Below are 19,242 nucleotides of genomic sequence, written 5' to 3' on the forward strand. Positions count from 1 at the left end.
ACAAGTCATTAAAATGTGACTTATTTCTTGTTAGAATAAAGCTTTTTTGTCAAACTTTTGTTTCGGTTGTTTCTCATAATATTTTTAAATATATATATTTATTTATTTATATATACATATATAATATTTAATATTTTATACTAATATTTCATAAAAATGGTATATATAAATATAATTTATATATAATAATACATAATAATATAATATATAATAATTTACTATAATAAAAAAAAATATATAATATATATATAAAAAAAATCTTGTTTGAATAAAACTTTTTGTCTTAATATTTTGCCATTATTCTCATAAAATTACAGCTGTTCTTTGCATTTAAAAAAAATGTAGAAGCAGAAAGTTGAAATGTTAGGAAAAAAAGCAAAAATTGAAAAAAATCAGCCATCAGACAAAGATTGTAATTTAATGAGAAAAAGTTTAAGAAGAATAAATGTGGGAATGCAGTTACAGGAAGATAATCTACAAGAAAAAAAAGTAAAAAACCCATTGCACACAGCTGCTTTTAAGGATGGCAGTAAAGGGGCAGCATGATGAACCAAATTGGAAAAAGAGGGGCACAATAAACACCACAAAACAGGAAGTACCTAAACTACAACACATTTAAAAGGTATATTCATAATGTTAGATGGAAATAGTTGCAATCAGGACACATTTATTGCTATCATGGATTCTTTACAAAGACAAATGTAAACATTCATTTTATCTGACTGATCAATAAATGTTGCATTCATTACTACGTGTTTAACTTTCGATGGAGTCTGCAGCAACATCAGGATATCGGCATAAACACATATTAGTTACCATTTTGCCCGTTCTGGTGGCGGTACGGGTGCTTAATTGCGGCAAATAAAGCGTAATGGCAATTACCAGCCAGCACGAAACGTCTCATTTTGTGCCAACAGAGCGGGGCCTGCGTCCTAATGGAGACGGTTGCATGAATTATTAACAGGAGATGAATGGATGCAGTCTTTTCTGTCCCAGAAGTTCAAGTCAAGAGGAGACACATTTGGCTCACGTTTCACCTTCTTGGGTGCTTAACTTTCTGTCTCTTGGTGTTTTGGTTTTAAAGGTAACCCTCTTTTCTTTGTCCCTTGTGTGCAAGAACGTTGGCTTTAAAGCGAGACTCTCCAGTAGAAGTGTAACGATACGGCATAATCAGGATTCTCTATGTACAGTAACGTGCCTTTAAGGTGATGGTTGCTTCATTTTAGGTGTATTTTGGGTTTATACACAAGGTTGGCTCATCTAGTTAGGGGCAGGTCAGAGTCCATGAAGCAGATGTTTTTTTGTTTTTTTTTTTCCTTCTTTATTTCAAACATGAAAAACATCCAAAACACAACAAACCAACCAAAATCAATACAAATAAAAATACCTATGTATATATAAACATACACATGTTCGAAAGGGAGTGGGAAGAAGTCAAGACTTATGTAGTCCTGTTCTCAAATATCGTACTTTTTATTTTTCTACACAAAATAAGATGAAAAATAAACAAATCAAGAATAAAGAAAATCAATCAGTAATAAATAAATATAATAATAAAAATAATAATAAAACACCAAATAATAAAAACTTAAGAAACCACATATAGTTGGTGGGTAGACAAATTATTTTTTTCAGATTAAAAGCATTATAGCATTAAAAGCATTATTAGAGCCCTGTAGACATGACAAAACACGACTATAGTCACATTTATACTCTTTTTATTTACAACATATTGCGCAACTGTAAGGTCTTGAGACACATGCTAACTCGCAAACTAGAGAGCTAGCGACCTAAACGGTAGCCTTCAAGTTATTTCCTTTAAACTTAAATAGCCAAAAACTTACCACTTCCACACGGAGAGGGAGGATAACTACTAACAGTTATTTAACCTTTAACGTGAACATTAATCAAACGTAATAATTTTTTCTGGGTACATGATACCATACAGCATCCATCTCAAACTTGCGTGGGCCGCACTAACATTAAACATTCATATCAAGACGGGGGCCTCAAACTAGTGTCCTGCGAGCCACATTTGGCCCACGGGCCGCAAGTTTGAGACCCCTGCTTTAGAATCTTCTAAAGTAAGCCCCTTCTCCCCGAAGCGGAGCAAACCATTGAGGGAGGTGATGGTTTAATCACGTTTGGTGCTCTAGGGAACTTCATTAGAAGGTCACTTTTGTACAATAGGAGACTTTAGGAGTCCATATATTCAAAGGCAAACCTTAAATAAGTTTTTTTTTTTTTTTTTTTTTTTTACTTGAACATTCCCAATGTTTGGATGTGTCCCGGCTGTTCCCACTTCCTCTCCTACATAAACACAAACCCCGCAGAATATTCCCCAGGCTTGCCGTTCCACTTGAGAACGTTCCACGAGGCGAACCTGTGACGGGGAAAGTAAACATGCGAGGTAGAGCAGCCCCCCAGGGAGGGGGGGAAGCAACACACACAGAGAGAGAGAGAGAAGCAGCGTGTCTTTTAATTGGTTAAGACGAAATCAAGAGTTGTACTTTTTTAAATATTCAGGAGGCTGTTGGGTTGCAGTAACTTGATTGCTCTTAACGGGCTCTCAGATGGACAAATTAAAGGCTTGCAGCACGTTTGGCATTTTCAAAAGAACGTGTTGGTATTTCTACAAATTTGGGAACATGTTTTCTCTGACATGGAATCTCATCATTTCATCGAAGATGGCAGATTGCACCAAGAATTCATCCAAATTCTGGCCTCAAAGGGAATGTTTAATAGTAGCGACCAGCAAGTTTTTAAAGACAAAAAGACATGAGACATGTCTTGTCTCAACTGCCGTTGACAACTTCAAACTTTTGGATTGGATTGCAGTAAGTGGAGCCCTGATGGGTACAAGTTGTTGACGTTCCTGCCTGATACTTAGGCCCCCGTGACATTTGACTTCCTCTTTGTCCCCAAAATAGCACAGAGACCCACAAAGCGTGCTTCAAAGTACCAAAACACACCCTGTCAGAGTGGCGGAACAATCGTTAGATAAGAATAGAGGCCGGGCAAGCGCTGAGGTGCCGTCCAACTCTTTTGGTGTTTTTTCCCCCCACCCGGATGTCGGCTTGTGGCTTTTTAGATTTTATTACTCTGTCAAGGGAAAGTTTGTGTGAGACGAGACAAGTTCTTTGGGAATAATGAGAGGTATAATTAAATAAAACTTGTATGCAAGGAGACAAATCAATACAACTCAAACAGAGAGAATGTCAGACTCTTCATGCTAAAATGTTAATATAGGCAACAAGGTCTGTGAGGCGGGACGGGGGCGGGGGGAGGTGGTGATGTCCTCCTCCTGAGAAGGATGGAGAGGATGAAGGGCTGACTCACATGCCCAGTGTCAGTTAGTGGTTGGGGTAGATCCCAGGATGCAGAAACAGACACAAGTACATTGCAATAAATCTTCTATCTATACAAACAAAATTTAACTAACGACATAAAAACACAACTATAGGCTATTTGAATCAGGTCATAAGCATGTGGAGGACTTGTTTTGGAGACAAGAGGCGTCTTGAATCATGTGAAGATCATGTGGAGGACTTGTTTTGGAGACAAATACGTCTTGAATAAGGTGAAGATCATATGGAGGACTTGTTTTGGAGACGAGAGGCATCTTGAATCAGGTGAAGATTGTGTGGAGGACTTGTTTTGGAGACAAGAGGCGTCTTGAATAAGGTGAACATCATGTGGAGGACTTGTTTTGAAGACGAGAGGCTTCTTGAATCAGGTGAAGCTCATGTGGAGGACTTGTTTTGGAGACAAGAGGCATCTTGAATAAGGTGAAGATCATGTGGAGGACTTGTTTTGGAGACAAGAGGCGTCTTGAATCAGGTGAAGATCATGTGGAGGACTTGTTTTGGAGACAAATACGTCTTGAATAAGGTGAAGATCATATGGAGGACTTGTTTTGGAGACGAGAGGCATCTTGAATCAGGTGAAGATTGTGTGGAGGACTTGTTTTGGAGACAAGAGGCGTCTTGAATAAGGTGAAGATCATGTGGAGGACTTGTTTTGGAGACAAGAGGCGTCTGAATAAGGTGAAGATCATGTGGAGGACTTGTTTTGAAGACGAGAGGCTTCTTGAATCAGGTGAAGATCATGTGGAGGACTTGTTTTGGAGACAAGAGGCGTCTTGAATAAGGTGAAGATCATGTGGAGGACTTGTTTTGGAGACGAGACGCGTCTTTAAACAGGTGAAGATCATGTGCATGACTTTTTTGAAGGCAAAGGGCGTCTTGAATCAGGTGAAGATCATGTGGAGGACTTGTTTTGGAGACGAGAGGCATCTCGAATATGGTGAAGATCATGTGGAGGACTTGTTTTGAAGACGAGAGGCTTCTTGAATCAGGTGAAGATCATGTGGAGGACTTGTTTTGGAGACAAGAGGCGTCTGAATAAGGTGAAGATCATGTGGAGGACTTGTTTTGAAGACGAGAGGCTTCTTGAATCAGGTGAAGATCATGTGGAGGACTTGTTTTGGAGACAAGAGGCGTCTTGAATAAGGTGAAGATCATGTGGAGGACTTGTTTTGAAGACGAGAGGCTTCTTGAATCAGGTGAAGATCATGTGGAGGACTTGTTTTGGAGACGAGACGCGTCTTTAAACAGGTGAAGATCATGTGCATGACTTTTTTGAAGGCAAAGGGCGTCTTGAATCAGGTGAAGATCATGTGGAGGACTTGTTTTGGAGATGAGAGGCATCTCGAATATGGTGAAGATCATGTGGAGGACTTGTTTTGAAGACGAGAGGCTTCTTGAATCAGGTGAAGATCATGTGGAGGACTTGTTTTGGAGACAAGAGGCGTCTTGAATAAGGTGAAGATCATGTGGAGGACTTGTTTTGGAGATGAGACGCGTCTTTAAACAGGTGAAGATCATGTGCATGACTTTTTTGAAGGCAAAGGGCGTCTTGAATCAGGTGAAAATCATGTGGAGGACTTGTTTTGGAGATGAGAGGCATCTCGAATAAGGCGAAGATCATGTGGAGGACTTGTTTTGGAGAGAAGAGCCGTCTTGATTCAGGTGATAATCATGTGGAGGACTTGTTTTGGAGACGAGAGGCCTCTTGAATAAGGTGAAGATCATGTGGAGGACTTGTTTTGGAGAGAAGAGCCGTCTTGATTCAGGTGATAATCATGTGGAGGACTTGTTTTGGAGACGAGAGGCCTCTTGAATGAGGTGAAGATCATGTGGAGGACTTGTTTTGGAGACGAGAGGCATCTTGAATCAGGTGAAGATCATATGGAGGACTTGTTTTGGAGATTAGAGGCCTCTTAAATAAGGTGAACATCATGTGGAGGACTTGTTTTGGAGACAAGAGGCGTCTTGATTCAGGTGATAATCATGTGGAGGACTTGTTTTGAAGACAAGAGGCTTCTTGAATCAGGTGAAGATCATGTGGAGGACTTGTTTTGGAGCTGAGACGCGTCTTTAAACAGGTGAAGATCATGTGCATGGCTCAAGTAGGTAATTATAGCAAGTCAGTGTGACATTAATGTGTATCTTAGCAGAAGTACATATGTAAGTTAGCACATCATTGCTATATATAAAAAAATAAATAAAAGGTACAGACATGCAAGATATTGGATTGGCTGTGTAATAGGAACGCTATACTGCTATACAAGCTGTACAGTGACTAATCTAAAGTGCTGTATATCCAAGTTTGCTTGCTAGACATAATAAAATGTGAGGGCGGTCCTGACTGACATCTTACTGACCTTACATTTGTTTTTGTTTTGCATTTGTGTAGAAGTCGATGATGCGCTAAATTTCTGTCAGATTAAATCTTATCTGAACGCTAACGAGTCCGACAGACACATGGAGATACTCAGGGACCTACGACCTCTTAGAGGTTGCATCCGCTCGTCACCCGAGAGGTTCTGCCGCCAACGTCGTTCCTATTTCTTGGCTCGCTGAGGCGGCTCTTTCCTTTCGGTGACGGCGACTCTCCTCCGATGACGACTCGGTCCGACTGGATTCACCATTAACCTCGAAGCACAATCGTTCTTCTTCAACTTCCTCCTGAACTTTACTCTTCATATTCTTCCACAAAACTTTTCCTTTCCACCTGATTGTACTTTGGAAGGTCCCGGCGGGCGATCAAAGCACTTGGAAAAGAACTTGTGTGTTTTATTATTTCATTGAAATACTACAGTTTCCTGCACTGATATGTAGGTCAGAGGTCATGAATGAGTAATGCCCGGCGAAATAATAGGAGGAATACCTGAGACTGCTCAGCCAGGTGGATGTATATTAGCCTCATCTCTGTCTCCAACGTTCCTAATTATCTCCGACCCGTGATAAACGCCCCGGCCTCAGGCTCCCTCACCTCCGTGCTTCTCTCGTTCTCCATCTGCCTTTATTGCCGTCGTTATATTGCACTCAATCATCTCACAGCATTTTGCTGGCCTTCTCCTGATTGAGAAGTCTTCGTCTGGTTGGTGCCAGCGTTCTGGCGAGTTACACATCCGGTAGCGGACCTCGACAGCTCCACTTGGAATATTGGTTTACCAGACTTGACATGTAATTGTAGACGAGGCTATAATAAATCTATTTTCAACATGAATATCATAGCCTCTTCTTCTTCTTCTTCTTCTTCTTCTTCTTCTGTCTCTTTGGGCTTTTCCCTTCAGGGGTCGCCACAGCAAACCAATCTCCTCCATCCCACCCTGTCCTCTACATCTACTACCATCATGTCCTCCTTCACTACATCCATAAACCTCCTCTTTGGTCCTCGTCTACGCCTCCTACCTGGCAGCATCCTTCTACTAATATATTCACTATCTCTCCTCTGGACTTGTCCCAGCCATCTCAGTCTGGCCTCTGGCCAAGGGAGGCAGGTGGAAGAATAAATAATTATACCATAAGATAATAATAATAATAATAATAATAATACATTTTATTTGTATTGCGCTTTTCAGAGTACTCAGATGCTTTACAGGAGAGAAAAAATAAATAAAAATAGAGTTGAAGATGCATTAAAATACAATATCCATACATTCATTCAGAGCTAAAACAAAGCTAAAAGCGGGACGGGGCGGAGCGCAGCAGTCAGGTATAACATTAACATTAACATTAGTTAGACATTAAAAACTGATTTAAACAGGTGGGTTTTGAGTTGTTTTTTTAAACTGGGAAGGTCGGGGCAAGCACGGAGCGAATGGGGCAAAGAGTTCCAGACGGTGGGGGCAGCGATGGAGAAGGCTCTGTCACCCCAGGTTCGGAGCTTGGTCTTACAGGGGAGTGCCAGGAGGTTGGAGTCTGAGGAGCAAAGGGGACGCGGGAGATTGTGTGGATGGAGAGGTTCTGTGAGATATGGGGGGGGGGTCAGATTGTGGAAAGCTTTGTAGGTGATGAGAAGGACTTGGAAATAGATACGTTGGGGGACGGGAAGCCAGTGGAGGTTTTTAAGTACCGGGGTAATGTGTTGATGGGAGCGGGTGGATTTCTGAATATATTGTAGTTTGTTGAGGGTTTTGGATGTTTTGGATGTACCGTAAAGAATACTGTTGTAGTAGTAGATTCTGGATGTGATGAATGCGTGGATCAGGGAATGAAAGTGATGGACATAGTCGGGCTATGTTCTTAAGATGAAAAAAATGCTGTCCGGGTTAATTGTTTGACGTGGGGTTCAAAAGAAAGGGTCGGGTCCAGGAGGATGCCGAGGTTGCGGATGAGCGGGGACGGAATGAGGGTGGCACTGTCGAGTTTGAGACAGAAGTTATGGTTGGATGTTGTGATGTTTTGGGGACCAATGATGATAATATCTGTTTTGTCACTGTTAAGTTTGAGGAAATTGTGTTCATCCAGGTTTTGATGTCAGTTAAGCAGTTAGAGAGGGTGGAGTAGACGTTGGAGGTGATGGAGATGGTGGAGATGTAAAGCTGAATATCATGGGCATAGCTGTGGAAATTGAGGCCTTGACGATGGATGATATTGCCAGGTGGGAGGATGTAGAGGATGAAGAGGAGAGGACCAAGCATCGAACCTTGGGGAACACCTTGAGGTAAAAAGGGGCTATGGAGGAAGAGCACGATGTGCACGAACTGTTGACGATTGGTGAGGTATGACTGGAGCCAGGACAGATCAATATACACAACATTATGAACATTATTTGTCCATTGAAATGTATTATAAATGTATTTAATGTATAATTCTAATCATTTTTTCAATCATTCATTCATTTTCTAGCGCTTTTCCTTATGAGGGTCGCTGGAGCCTATCCCAGCTGTCTTTGGGCGAAAGACGGGGTACACCCTGGACTGGTGGCCAGCCAATCACAGGGCACATATAGACAAACAACCATTCACACTCACATTCATACCTATGGACAATTTGGAGTCGCCAATTAACCTAGCATGTTTTTGGAATGTGGGAGGAAACCGGAGTACCCGGAGAAAACCCACGCATGCACGGGGAGAACATGCAAACGCCACACAGAGATGGCCGAGCGTGGAATTGAACCCTGGTCTCCTAGCTGTGAGGTCTGTGCGCTAACCACTCGACCGCCGTGCCGCCGCCCAATCATTTTTTTCATGGAAAATTGTTGTATTTGCAAATTTCCTGATAATTTCCTGGCAGAAACGATACTAAGATGAGGCTGCAGCCCTGCCCACCGTCCGAGTGCACTCTCTCGAATCATGACATATGCCAGTTTCAGTTAGTCATCGTGTCACCAAGGATATATTGTTGCAAGGGCAGCAGCGGCTCAAGAGGTAGAACAGGTCGTTCAGAGAAAATAGATGAATCCACTCAGTCTTCGAGCAAGAATGAATGTGGGTTGTGGTCGAGGGGCCGTAGGGGTGAATTGGCAGCCATGTTTCTGTCAGTCTAGATTCCCACCACCAATGTGTGACTGGGTACCTTGAAGAGCGCTATATCATAAGATGGAGAAGATGTAGGATGTAAGATGTCCAAATTGTCCATAGGTATGAATGTGAGTGTGAATGGTTGTTTGTCTATATGTGCCCTGTGATTGGCTGGCCACCAGTCCAGGGTGTACCCCGCCTCTCGTCCGAAGACAGCTGGGATAGGCTCCAGCACCCCCCACGACCCTCGTGAGGAAAAGCGGTCGAAAATGAATGAATGAATGAATGCTCTTAATGAGCAACCCGTCTACTTCTCGGAGTGAACTTACGGAGTGAACGGAGTGTAAATACACGAGTGCGCCAACTGAGACACGGCGCACATCTTGAAATGAAATGACGAGCTCGATACGTTCTTCCAACCTTCTACGGTTTAACATCCAGCACGGTTCTCCACCCCCTCCTCCTCCTCCTCGTGCTCCCCCAGCAGGTTTTCATCTTCTCACATGGTTATTAATCTTCTGCCTCTGCCGCTGGCAAGACGCCCACAAACTGGCAGCGAGCACTGTGATGCTTTCAAGACATGCCGTAAAAAAATGGAAATTAAAAAAAAGTACATGCAGGTATTAGTGAGCTTGGTTGGGAATAACGAAGGAACTGCTGAGTACATTTTGAATGATGGTTGAGGTAAAAAAAAACAACAACCTTAAACTGTATTATGGAAAGCGCAGGAAGTGAACAAATGTAACAGTTACTGATTGTAAAAGTACCAGATGGAAGGGTAGGATTTAATAAGCTTTGCTTCTTCCTACTCCTTTTGGACATGTGGAACTGTGAACTGATTATGGGATGCATTCAATTGTAATCTGATGCATGTTCAAATGAAATAAAACCATTACCATTACCAACCAGGTAAAGATGAGAATATATCTGTACAGTATACGTCAACAACAACAAATATTAGTAGTGTTTTACAGTACTCTACAGAGTACCTTATTTATCATTGACTCCAACATGTGTGTCTTTAGGATGGTGGAGTATTCCCTGGACCTGCAGAACATCAACTTCACAGCCATCAGGACGGTGCGTGTCCTGCGACCGCTGAAAGCCATCAACAGAGTGCCGAGTAAGTCGCAAACAACTTATGTGTTGAAATGATGGGAGACTTTCAGCACCACGGATAGCGACAAAGTTGCTGTCCATGGTGTTAAAAGTTGGGCGATTCCTTTTCTGACATTGTTGAGTTTGTCCAGGGGTGTCTACGTGTTGTCAGTGAAATGCACATTAGTAAGACAATTAATTATTTATTATTAATTAATTACTAGGCGGCACGGCGGTCAAGTGGTTAGCGCGCAGACCTCACAGCTAGGAGACCAGGGTTCGATTCCACCCTCGGCCATCTCTGTGTGGAGTTTGCATGTTCTCCCCGTGCATGCGTGAGTTTTTTCTCCGGGTACTTCAGTTTCCTCCCACATTCCAAAAACATGCTAGGTTAATTGGCGACTCCAAATTGTCCATAGGTATGAATGTGAGTGTGAATGGTTGTTTGTCTATATGTGCCCTGTGATTGGCTGGCCACCAGTCCAGGGTGTACCCCGCCTCTCGCCCACAGACAGCTGGGATAGGCTCCAGCACCCCCTGCGACCGTCGTGAGGAAAAGCGGTAGAAAATAAATGAATGAATGAATGAATTACTAATTATATATATATTTATATATTATATATCTCATTCTCGTGTACCTAATCTTGTGTATGGATTGGAGTTTGGGTTGAATTCATGTTCCAAGGTCCACTGTCAAGTCGTTTATTTACTGGACAGCTTTTATCAATGCTCATGATTTTCTGTTGAGAATACTTTAACAGCTCATTTGTTCATGTTTTTTTTTTAATGGTTGCGCCGTCATGTCAAGATGCAGCAAACTAATCTTCCCGTAAATCGACCTCCAGTGTCGCCTTCGAGGCAATCCAGCCAGGGTGTGCATACCAATTAGAATTGATATCGACAAGTTGTCTCAGTAAGTCTCGGTGCACTTCCACAATGCTGGTAGAGGGGGGTGGGGTTGGGACTGTCTGTGTTTACTTTAAGGGGGCTACAAGAGGAGGACAAATAAGTGCTAATGAATTTAGCTGATGCGCATCAATCATTTTGATAGATGTCATTTGGGAGTTACGAAAGGATGCCTCACTTTGTTGTGTTCCTAAATCCTGGACTGGTCACCAGTCAACCACAGGACACAAATGCATCCTGAAGGGGGCCCCAAGCCTGTTGATGATGATGATGATTGATTTTGTTTATATGAACAATATTTTTTTATTCACATTCGTTCACATTATCATGACATAGTAAATGTCATATCACAATTCCAAAAGGAGCAGTAATAAATCCCCTCTTTGTTTCACGTACTGATACAGTACTGAAACCTCGTACTGAAACTATGAGAACATGGAAAGGCAATATAACAATGTTACAATGAAGTTGAGGTTTGCAAATGTAGGTCTTTTGTGACATTGCAGATGATGTACACTGTAAACCCGAATGTTCAAAGTACTTCAATAAATGAAATTATGCATACTCAAAGTTCTTAAAAAAGTTCTAATAACTTAATTATGTCAAGTTCATGTTCAAGTTCAACATGTTGTTCCATTTTGAGTAATTTTAACTAATATGTTTTGATTAAATTGAACTATGGCTATATTAAGTCAGATTAACTTAAAAACATAGTTTATTTTAGTTAGTTTATTTTACCACTACTTGACCAAAACAGACATTACGTCCTCTTGGAAGGCAAGTTCTAACAATAATAAAAGAATAGAGAACAGGCTGAATAGGTGTAAGATATGCTAACACAATTATTAAGTTATTCAGCTACACAAAAAATAAACATGAACAGAAAAAGTGTCCAGTGTTTATGTAACATAAACAGTTTTTTCATTTATAAGTCGCAGGAACAGCCAATCTATGAAAAAAGTGCGACTTATAGTCCAGAAAATACGGTATAAATATATATACATATCGTTTATGTAGAAGTTAAAGCGTTTTGGTTCCAGTATGGACCCTTGGGGTATGCCACATGATTTTTAAGTTGATTTTTAAGCAGTTTGGACTGACTACCCCTCTGATTTTGTACCGTTCTCATTTGTTAATCGGATATTGTGATCCTAGTATAACATGCGTTTGTTACGTCCATAAATACTGCAGCTGTGAACTCTCTACGGTTTATAGCATTGGTCATTTCCTCAGTTGTTTCGATCAGCGCCTTGGAAGGTGAAATGGTAGCTCTGTATCCGTATTGGCGATCTGTCAGCAATATTCTTATTGATAAATGTATCTAATTTGTTGCTGAATAGATTTTCTATGACGATCCGGAGATGACAATCCTCCGACTTTTAGTCTGAATCTGGTACTTATTAAGAATGGTTGTGAATTTCGTGCTATGTACGATATTAATTTTAAATCAAAACGCCAGAGTAGTTTATACTGGAGGAATTGCTAACTTTGATAACGTCTGCGAGGCGGACCAAATCAATGCCAAACAGTTCCGGATGAAATTGTATCGGCTTTGTTTGACACATGCGGTCTACAGAGTCGTGTCAACCAAGACGGACACGCACCTCATATCATAGTTTTAACATTAGACCAGGTCACATGATCAGTGTACATGTACCAGCCAACACTTTTTACATATTTATATCACTTTGAGATGTCACACTGTGTTTAGTGGTCCTTGAATGCTCCACAGTTGTGTGCTGCAATGCCACAACCTTAAAAATGCCATCTGTTTATGGAATTATTATACCCTACATCATCTTTCATTGGCGGGGAGCAACGATACACGTTATCCTCGACCTTTGACAGCAAGGCAGACGCGCTACCGTGTCGCTGGCCGTCTTGTTGCTGTGATACGAGCGACACGTCAGGATCATCATTCCAAGTGTTTGATCACTCCGACGGTGACGCTCCTCGGCGATGATCACAGCTTTTATTATTTGCATGTCCCAATTGTACCTGACAAGTAATCAGCATGGAGAAGAGCTTAAATGAGACACGCTGGCGTTGGAATTTGTTTTGCTTCTTTTTATGACGAGTGCACCTCCCGCTTTCCATAAATTTACTACTTAGCTTTCTCATAAATTCATCATACAGCCAGGAATTGGAGTGGAAGAGTACATGTATTAATATTTGGAATTTTTTTACACATAAAATGCAGTATGGTACATCGGTCCTCACACAGTGTTTGACAGGTGTCACATTGTTAATGGATTCAATCTCTGAGCGATTTGACTGCTTTTTATGTGGCGGATAAATAAAGGAGCAGCCCACCTTATATTCCACACCATTTAGCACCGAGCTCATCTCAGGGATAATTTCATCTTGCCGCTCGACCGGCTGAGATTACGCACATACACGCGGGCAGGTACGCGTCGGCCAATGGCGGCCCAGCACGGCCATAAACACTTTGAAGGATTAAGAATAATGTGCACTCTCTCCGAGGCAGCGACTCGCTTAATGGGAAGCTAATGGAAGCCAGCCTGGACTCGTTCCCAGTGGCCACAGCTTAAAGGACTGCACCTATTTACTACATTACCCATAATGCCCCTTGGGAGAGGAGATATTAGCAGCCCAGATGACAGCCTACTTTACATTTCTTGTTCACTTCCTGCATATTTGTGTAAGCTTTCCCCTCGTTTCCATGTACTTCATTACATGTACTATTTCTTAATCCACAACCTTGCCTCATTTACTTAAATTAATGGATTGTAATTATGTAAATTATGTAAAAAGCCTAGTTAAACTTTTAGTCATATTAGGTCTCGGAGAGTTTGACAGGCATGCTAGAAACCGACAAAACACATCATTCATCTTATTTGGGTGAGCGGTAGAAAAAAAATATTTCATTTAATTTCATTTAAATGAGTACTAGAAAAGAAAAAAAAATACATTTTGATTAATTCAATTTCTTTCTTTCTTAATTTATTTCAGACATGCATACTATGTTACATTATTCTTTCTCACATATACAATACAATACAATACACTTACAATATCTATTTATATATATATACATATATATACACATATACATACACACATATATACATACATATACATACACACATATCTACACACACACACATATATATATATATATATATATATATATACATATATATATACACATACATGCATACACACAACACCTCATTACTACACATGTGTGAAAAGGAGCAGGAAGAAGCAAAGCTTATTAAATCCTATCCCCTTCTCCACGCCGTAGAAGTTACCAATTCAATAAGTGATTTTTTTTCCCACGCATATAATCACAGAATCTTACATAAGACAAAACAACAAAAGAAGAGTGGGAACATCGGACACCCAAGCAAAACCCCAGGACATTGCTGAAGCACACCACCAACCCCGCCAGTCAACCCACCTGGCCCCGACCCCCCTAGCCCCTGAGTGCACCCACCGAGTGCCCAGCACCCAAGCAGTCCCCGCACACCCCAATTTCCAATTTGGAACATGCAATGAATTAAATCATTCATTCATTCACTTTTCCTCACAAGGGTCGCAGGGCGTGCTGGTTTTATACAGGTTTTAACATTATTAGAGCACTCAAGACATGAAATAACACCCCTATAGTCATTGCCCATATAGTAGATATTCATTCATTCATTCATTTTTTACCGCTTATCCTCACGAGGGTCGCGGAGCGTGCTGGAGCCTATCCCAGCTGTCTTCGGGCGAGAGGCGGGGTACACTCTGGACTGGTGGCCAGCCAATCACAGGGCACATATAGACAAACAACCATTCACACTCACATTCATACCTATGGACAATTTGGAGTCGCCAATTAACCTAGCATGTTTTTGGAATGTGGGAGGAAACCGGAGTACCCGGAGAAAACCCACGCATGCACGGGGAGAACATGCAAACTCCACACAGCTGGTCTCCTAGCTGTGAGGTCTGCGCGCTAACCACTAGACCACCATGCAGCTGCAATGAATTAATGTGTTATTTTATTATATTTTCTATGGGTTGTGGAAAATAAATCAATGATCAGTAATTTAATTGTATATACATGAGGAGTACATTTACATTAATTTCAGTCAATTTGGAATAATGATTTTTTTTAATTAATTATTAAAAAAATGTATTATAAAATTACATTTTGTTTAATTTTTAAATTTTCTTAATTTTGTTTTGTTTATTTGTTCATTTTAGTGGGCCAGAGAGAAATTTATAAGAAATATGATTTCCTTGGCATTCTCGTCAGCGAGTGCAAACCCAAATTGAGCGGCCATGAATCATCACATATTAAAATGAGAGCGTTACCAAAGGTCATGTGGGAGGAAGGTCCTGTCTTGCCCTTTCGTGGATGGGGGGGTGGAGCTTTAAGCCAAGAGGAAATGATTGACATTTTGCAAACATAAATCACTCAAATATTAAATCCTGGCTTTAGCACCTCCTTGTCGTGTCTGAAACACTTTTAATGATTCAGCCCCTGGGGGTGGGGGGGTGGGGGGGGGGGTACTGTTTGTGCCTATATTGTTATTCTAAAGCTATCCTTTTTATTATGTTTCTGTTCTTTTCTGTACATAAAAGCTGCTTTGGTTCCCTGGAGGATCTCAGAGGCAAAGTAATGGATGCTTAAGATGACAATTAGTGAGGAGAAGATGTACCGATCAGAGAATTATGATAATACAGTGGCTCCAGTGGCAACATAGGCCCCATAAGCATCAGCCCTGCTTCTTGTTCCAATGTAGTTTGGCAAAGATTAGGATATATTTGGGCTGGTGTTGCATCCTAAATGAGTCTTGTTGTCATTGTTGTTGTGTGTATATTATTAGGCATGCGTATCCTGGTCAACCTGCTGCTGGACACGCTCCCCATGCTGGGCAACGTCCTGCTGCTGTGCTTCTTCGTCTTCTTCATCTTCGGCATCATCGGCGTGCAGCTGTGGGCGGGCCTTCTGAGGAACCGCTGCTACCCGGAAGAGAATTTCACGCTGTGAGTATGTGTGTGTGTGTGTGTGTGTGCAGTCCATTGACTGACACTGAAAGTTGGGATATGCTAATCTCACACAAGGCAAACATCATTATCTTACTTAGCATCTTTTGTGACACTCATTAAAAGTCAACTGGCTTTTCTTGCAAGTTTTTTTTTTTTTTACCATCCTGTCTCATCTGTCAGCTGCGTTCCTGATAGGGTATAATGGGAATAGAAATTGTCTGTTCCAGGGTCAAACTCTGGCCATGATAAAACAAATGTGCTGCTAAAGCTTAAAATTAGACACATTATTGATCAAACTAAAATCATTGTCACTGAATCATCTTGGATTGATATCAATATTCAATCTATCAATATTCAATTGATCTTGTCCATTTCAGAAAGTTCATTCTGAATAGGCATCTTTTTTTTTGCTTGTTGTGTATCCTTCGCTGATTTTGCACCCTTGTTACTTGTTTTTTTAGGGGGATTTTATTTTGGTGGGGGGTAGAAGGACATTGGGGAAGAAAATAATGATCTCACAAGGCCATTGTGGGTCAGCATGTTGCCGTGGCAACCAATTTGGAGACGAGATGGAGCGTGAGTGCAATCATACAGTACGATGGCCTGACCCACCTGACTTAATTTCATTCACGCTGCCGATAACAACACACACACACACACACACAAAATGAAGACGAGCAGGAAATACTGAAAACGTCCACCTTTGGCCGTCGACCAGACTGGGACTCCTCAGCCGTGACGGCGTCCGGCTGATGCGATGGCAAACATAATTGCTTCACGTTTGATGTCCGACCCGATAACAAGCCGGGTTTTGATCCTGAGAGCCGCTCGGCGCCGATATGTCATGTGGCACGGGACGTGATGAGGATGAGTTGAGAGGAAGAGCAGTGTGCCAGCTTGAGAGTGAAACAGGAAGTCACATGTAGCGGCGTTTTTGTGATTTGTTGATTCTCGTATGAACGTTAAGTCAAAATCTTGCACTTCCAGCACTTCCGGCATCAGCCTGCCGCGTCCTTATTACATGGCGAGTGAGGATGACGAGCGGCCCTTCATCTGCTCGCTGCCAGTGGACAACGGCATCATGTCATGTTCATACGTGCCGGCGCGCCGTGAGGGGGGCCACACGTGCTGCCTGGACAAGGACGACGTGCTGTACCGCCAGTCGCTGGGCCTCAGCGTGGAGGTGCCGGCCAACGGCAGCATGGGCGTGTCGGGCCTGTGCGTCAACTGGAACCAGTACTACACCAGGTGTCACACCGGGTCCAGCAACCCCCACAAGGGGGCCATCAACTTTGACAACATCGCCTACGCCTGGATCGTCATCTTCCAGGTAGGAATCTTGGATGATTGTCATCTTTGAAACATGCTTAACATTTTATTTTGAAAGGAGTAGGAAGAAACAGATAATTGCAACAGAGGGATTAGGTGGACCATCCATCCATCCATCCTCTTCTGCTTGGGGTTGGGTCATGGGGGCAGCAGCCTAATACGGTCCTCTCCCCAGCTGCTTAGTCCAACCCTTCCCAGCAAGTGGATCCCGAGGTGTTCCCAGGCCAGTTGAGAGACATGGTCTCTCCAATATGTCCTGTGTTTTCCCTGAGGCATCCCACCAGAAGGTCGTTCCCCCGGGCACCTCTTCAGGGTGGCATCCTGTAAAATTGGCCGAGCCAAAACTCATTTCGGCTGTGTGTACCTGCGGTCTTGCCCTTTTGGTCACTACCCAAATCTCATCGCCATAGATGGGGGTACCAACGTACATCCAACCAGTAAATTCGATCTTGCACTGGGGTTAAGTGGAGCTTTCAGGGGTAATCCATATATTTTTTGGAGATAATATACATATCAAATTGCAAACATCTACTATGAGCCACATTGATTGAATTGTGCCAGAAATTATAACAAACAATGATTAAGTAAGCGGCACGGCGGTCGAGTGGTTAGCGCGCAGACCTCACAGCTAGGAGACCCGAGTTCAAGCCTCATGTCTGTGTGGAGTTTGCATGTTCTCCCCGTGCATGCGTGGGTTTTCTCCGGGTACTCCGGTTTCCTCCCACATTCCCAAAAACATGCTAGGTTAATTAGCGACTCCAAATTGTCCATAGGTATGAATGTGAGTGTGAATGGTTGTTTGTCTATATGTGCCCTGTGATTGGCTGGCCACCAGTCCAGGGTGTACCCCGCCTCTCGCTCGGAGAAAGCTGGGAAAGGCTCCAGCACCCCCGCGACCCTCTTGAGGATAAGCGGTAGAAAATGAATGAATGAATGATTAAGTAAGAGTAGATAAATGTATATATAAATGTATTTATGTGAGCATAATAGTTGTTCCTGTCATTTTAGGTGATCACTCTGGAAGGCTGGGTGGAGATCATGTACTACGTGATGGACGCACATTCCTTCTACAACTTCATCTACTTCATCCTGCTCATAATTGTGAGTCCAAATACAGTATATTTCGACAGCAATGTGACATATAATATACAGTGTTCCCTTGTTTATTCTGGGATAGGTTCCGAGCTCTTTGGTCTTGCCCATCATGATGGAGTGGGTTGACTTTGAGTTGAGTTTAGTGGTACCGTAATCCCTCGTTTATTACAGTGAATTGGTTCCACACCCAACAGCGATAAGTGAGGGATATAAGTGGAGCTCTTCATTTATAAGCGGAATATTTTTGTAATTTTATAGACTTTCTAAATATGTTTTTTTTTATATTATTCCATCTCTCAGCAAACATAATAGGAAAAATTTTGGTCAGAATTTTGGTATGGTAGATTGGTTGGTAGATGATCAAACTCTTTCTTCACTCAATCAAATATAACTGAATTTAAAATCGGTACTGTTTTTTTTTTTATTATATTCTGTTTCACTTTTTCTTATCTTTTTAACAGATAATTATGGGAATATTGGAAGTATAATGAGGACGGAAAGAAAGCTTTATTTAAGGTCAGGAATGTTGTGGAAATGATAGAACATCTTGGGAAAAAGACAGAGGAGAGATGAAAGATGAATGGATACCGATAAGAGCGTATGAGTGGTGATGTGTTCACATGCCGGGGCCTCGCTTTTTCATCCTCTCAGCAATAATAGTTAATTATGAATGAATGAATGATGCGCTATAAAGTCCAGCATGCTGACACCATCACCTTTAATCAGACGTCCATGTCTTTGATTAATGGCTTCCTGTACCCTACCGCATCTTGCTGTAGCGTGCTAACTCTTTGGTAAATGCATAAATTAAAAGAGAAAAGAGGGTTTTAATTGGAACGCTGGGAGTTGTTAGCTCGCATTAAAAGCAATAAAACGTCTCAGCTGGTCTCTGGGCACGTGTAAAAGGTGGGAAATACATCATCATCATCATCAAACTGTGATGGAGAACACAATGGATGGACAAACGTAATGGGAGCGTTGCTGAAAGTGAAAAG

The 19,242-nt window shown here is 41.9% G+C and overlaps 1 protein-coding gene across 3 annotated transcripts in view; it reads left to right on the plus strand.

Moving 5' to 3' along the window:
- LOC131109088 (voltage-dependent T-type calcium channel subunit alpha-1I-like) overlaps positions 1-19,242 on the plus strand; it is a 161,769-nt gene that overhangs the window by 64,950 nt on the left and 77,577 nt on the right. For all 3 annotated transcript variants that reach the window (XM_058060719.1, XM_058060796.1, XM_058060871.1), the window contains exons 5-8: positions 9,841-9,938; positions 15,661-15,820; positions 16,811-17,153; positions 18,161-18,253. In XM_058060719.1, coding sequence (XP_057916702.1) covers positions 9,841-9,938; positions 15,661-15,820; positions 16,811-17,153; positions 18,161-18,253 — 694 coding nt within the window. The remainder of the gene's footprint in view (positions 1-9,840; positions 9,939-15,660; positions 15,821-16,810; positions 17,154-18,160; positions 18,254-19,242) is intronic.

The sequence above is a fragment of the Doryrhamphus excisus genome, chromosome 1 (assembly GCF_030265055.1).
Source record: "Doryrhamphus excisus isolate RoL2022-K1 chromosome 1, RoL_Dexc_1.0, whole genome shotgun sequence".
NCBI classification, from domain to species: domain Eukaryota; kingdom Metazoa; phylum Chordata; class Actinopteri; order Syngnathiformes; family Syngnathidae; genus Doryrhamphus; species Doryrhamphus excisus.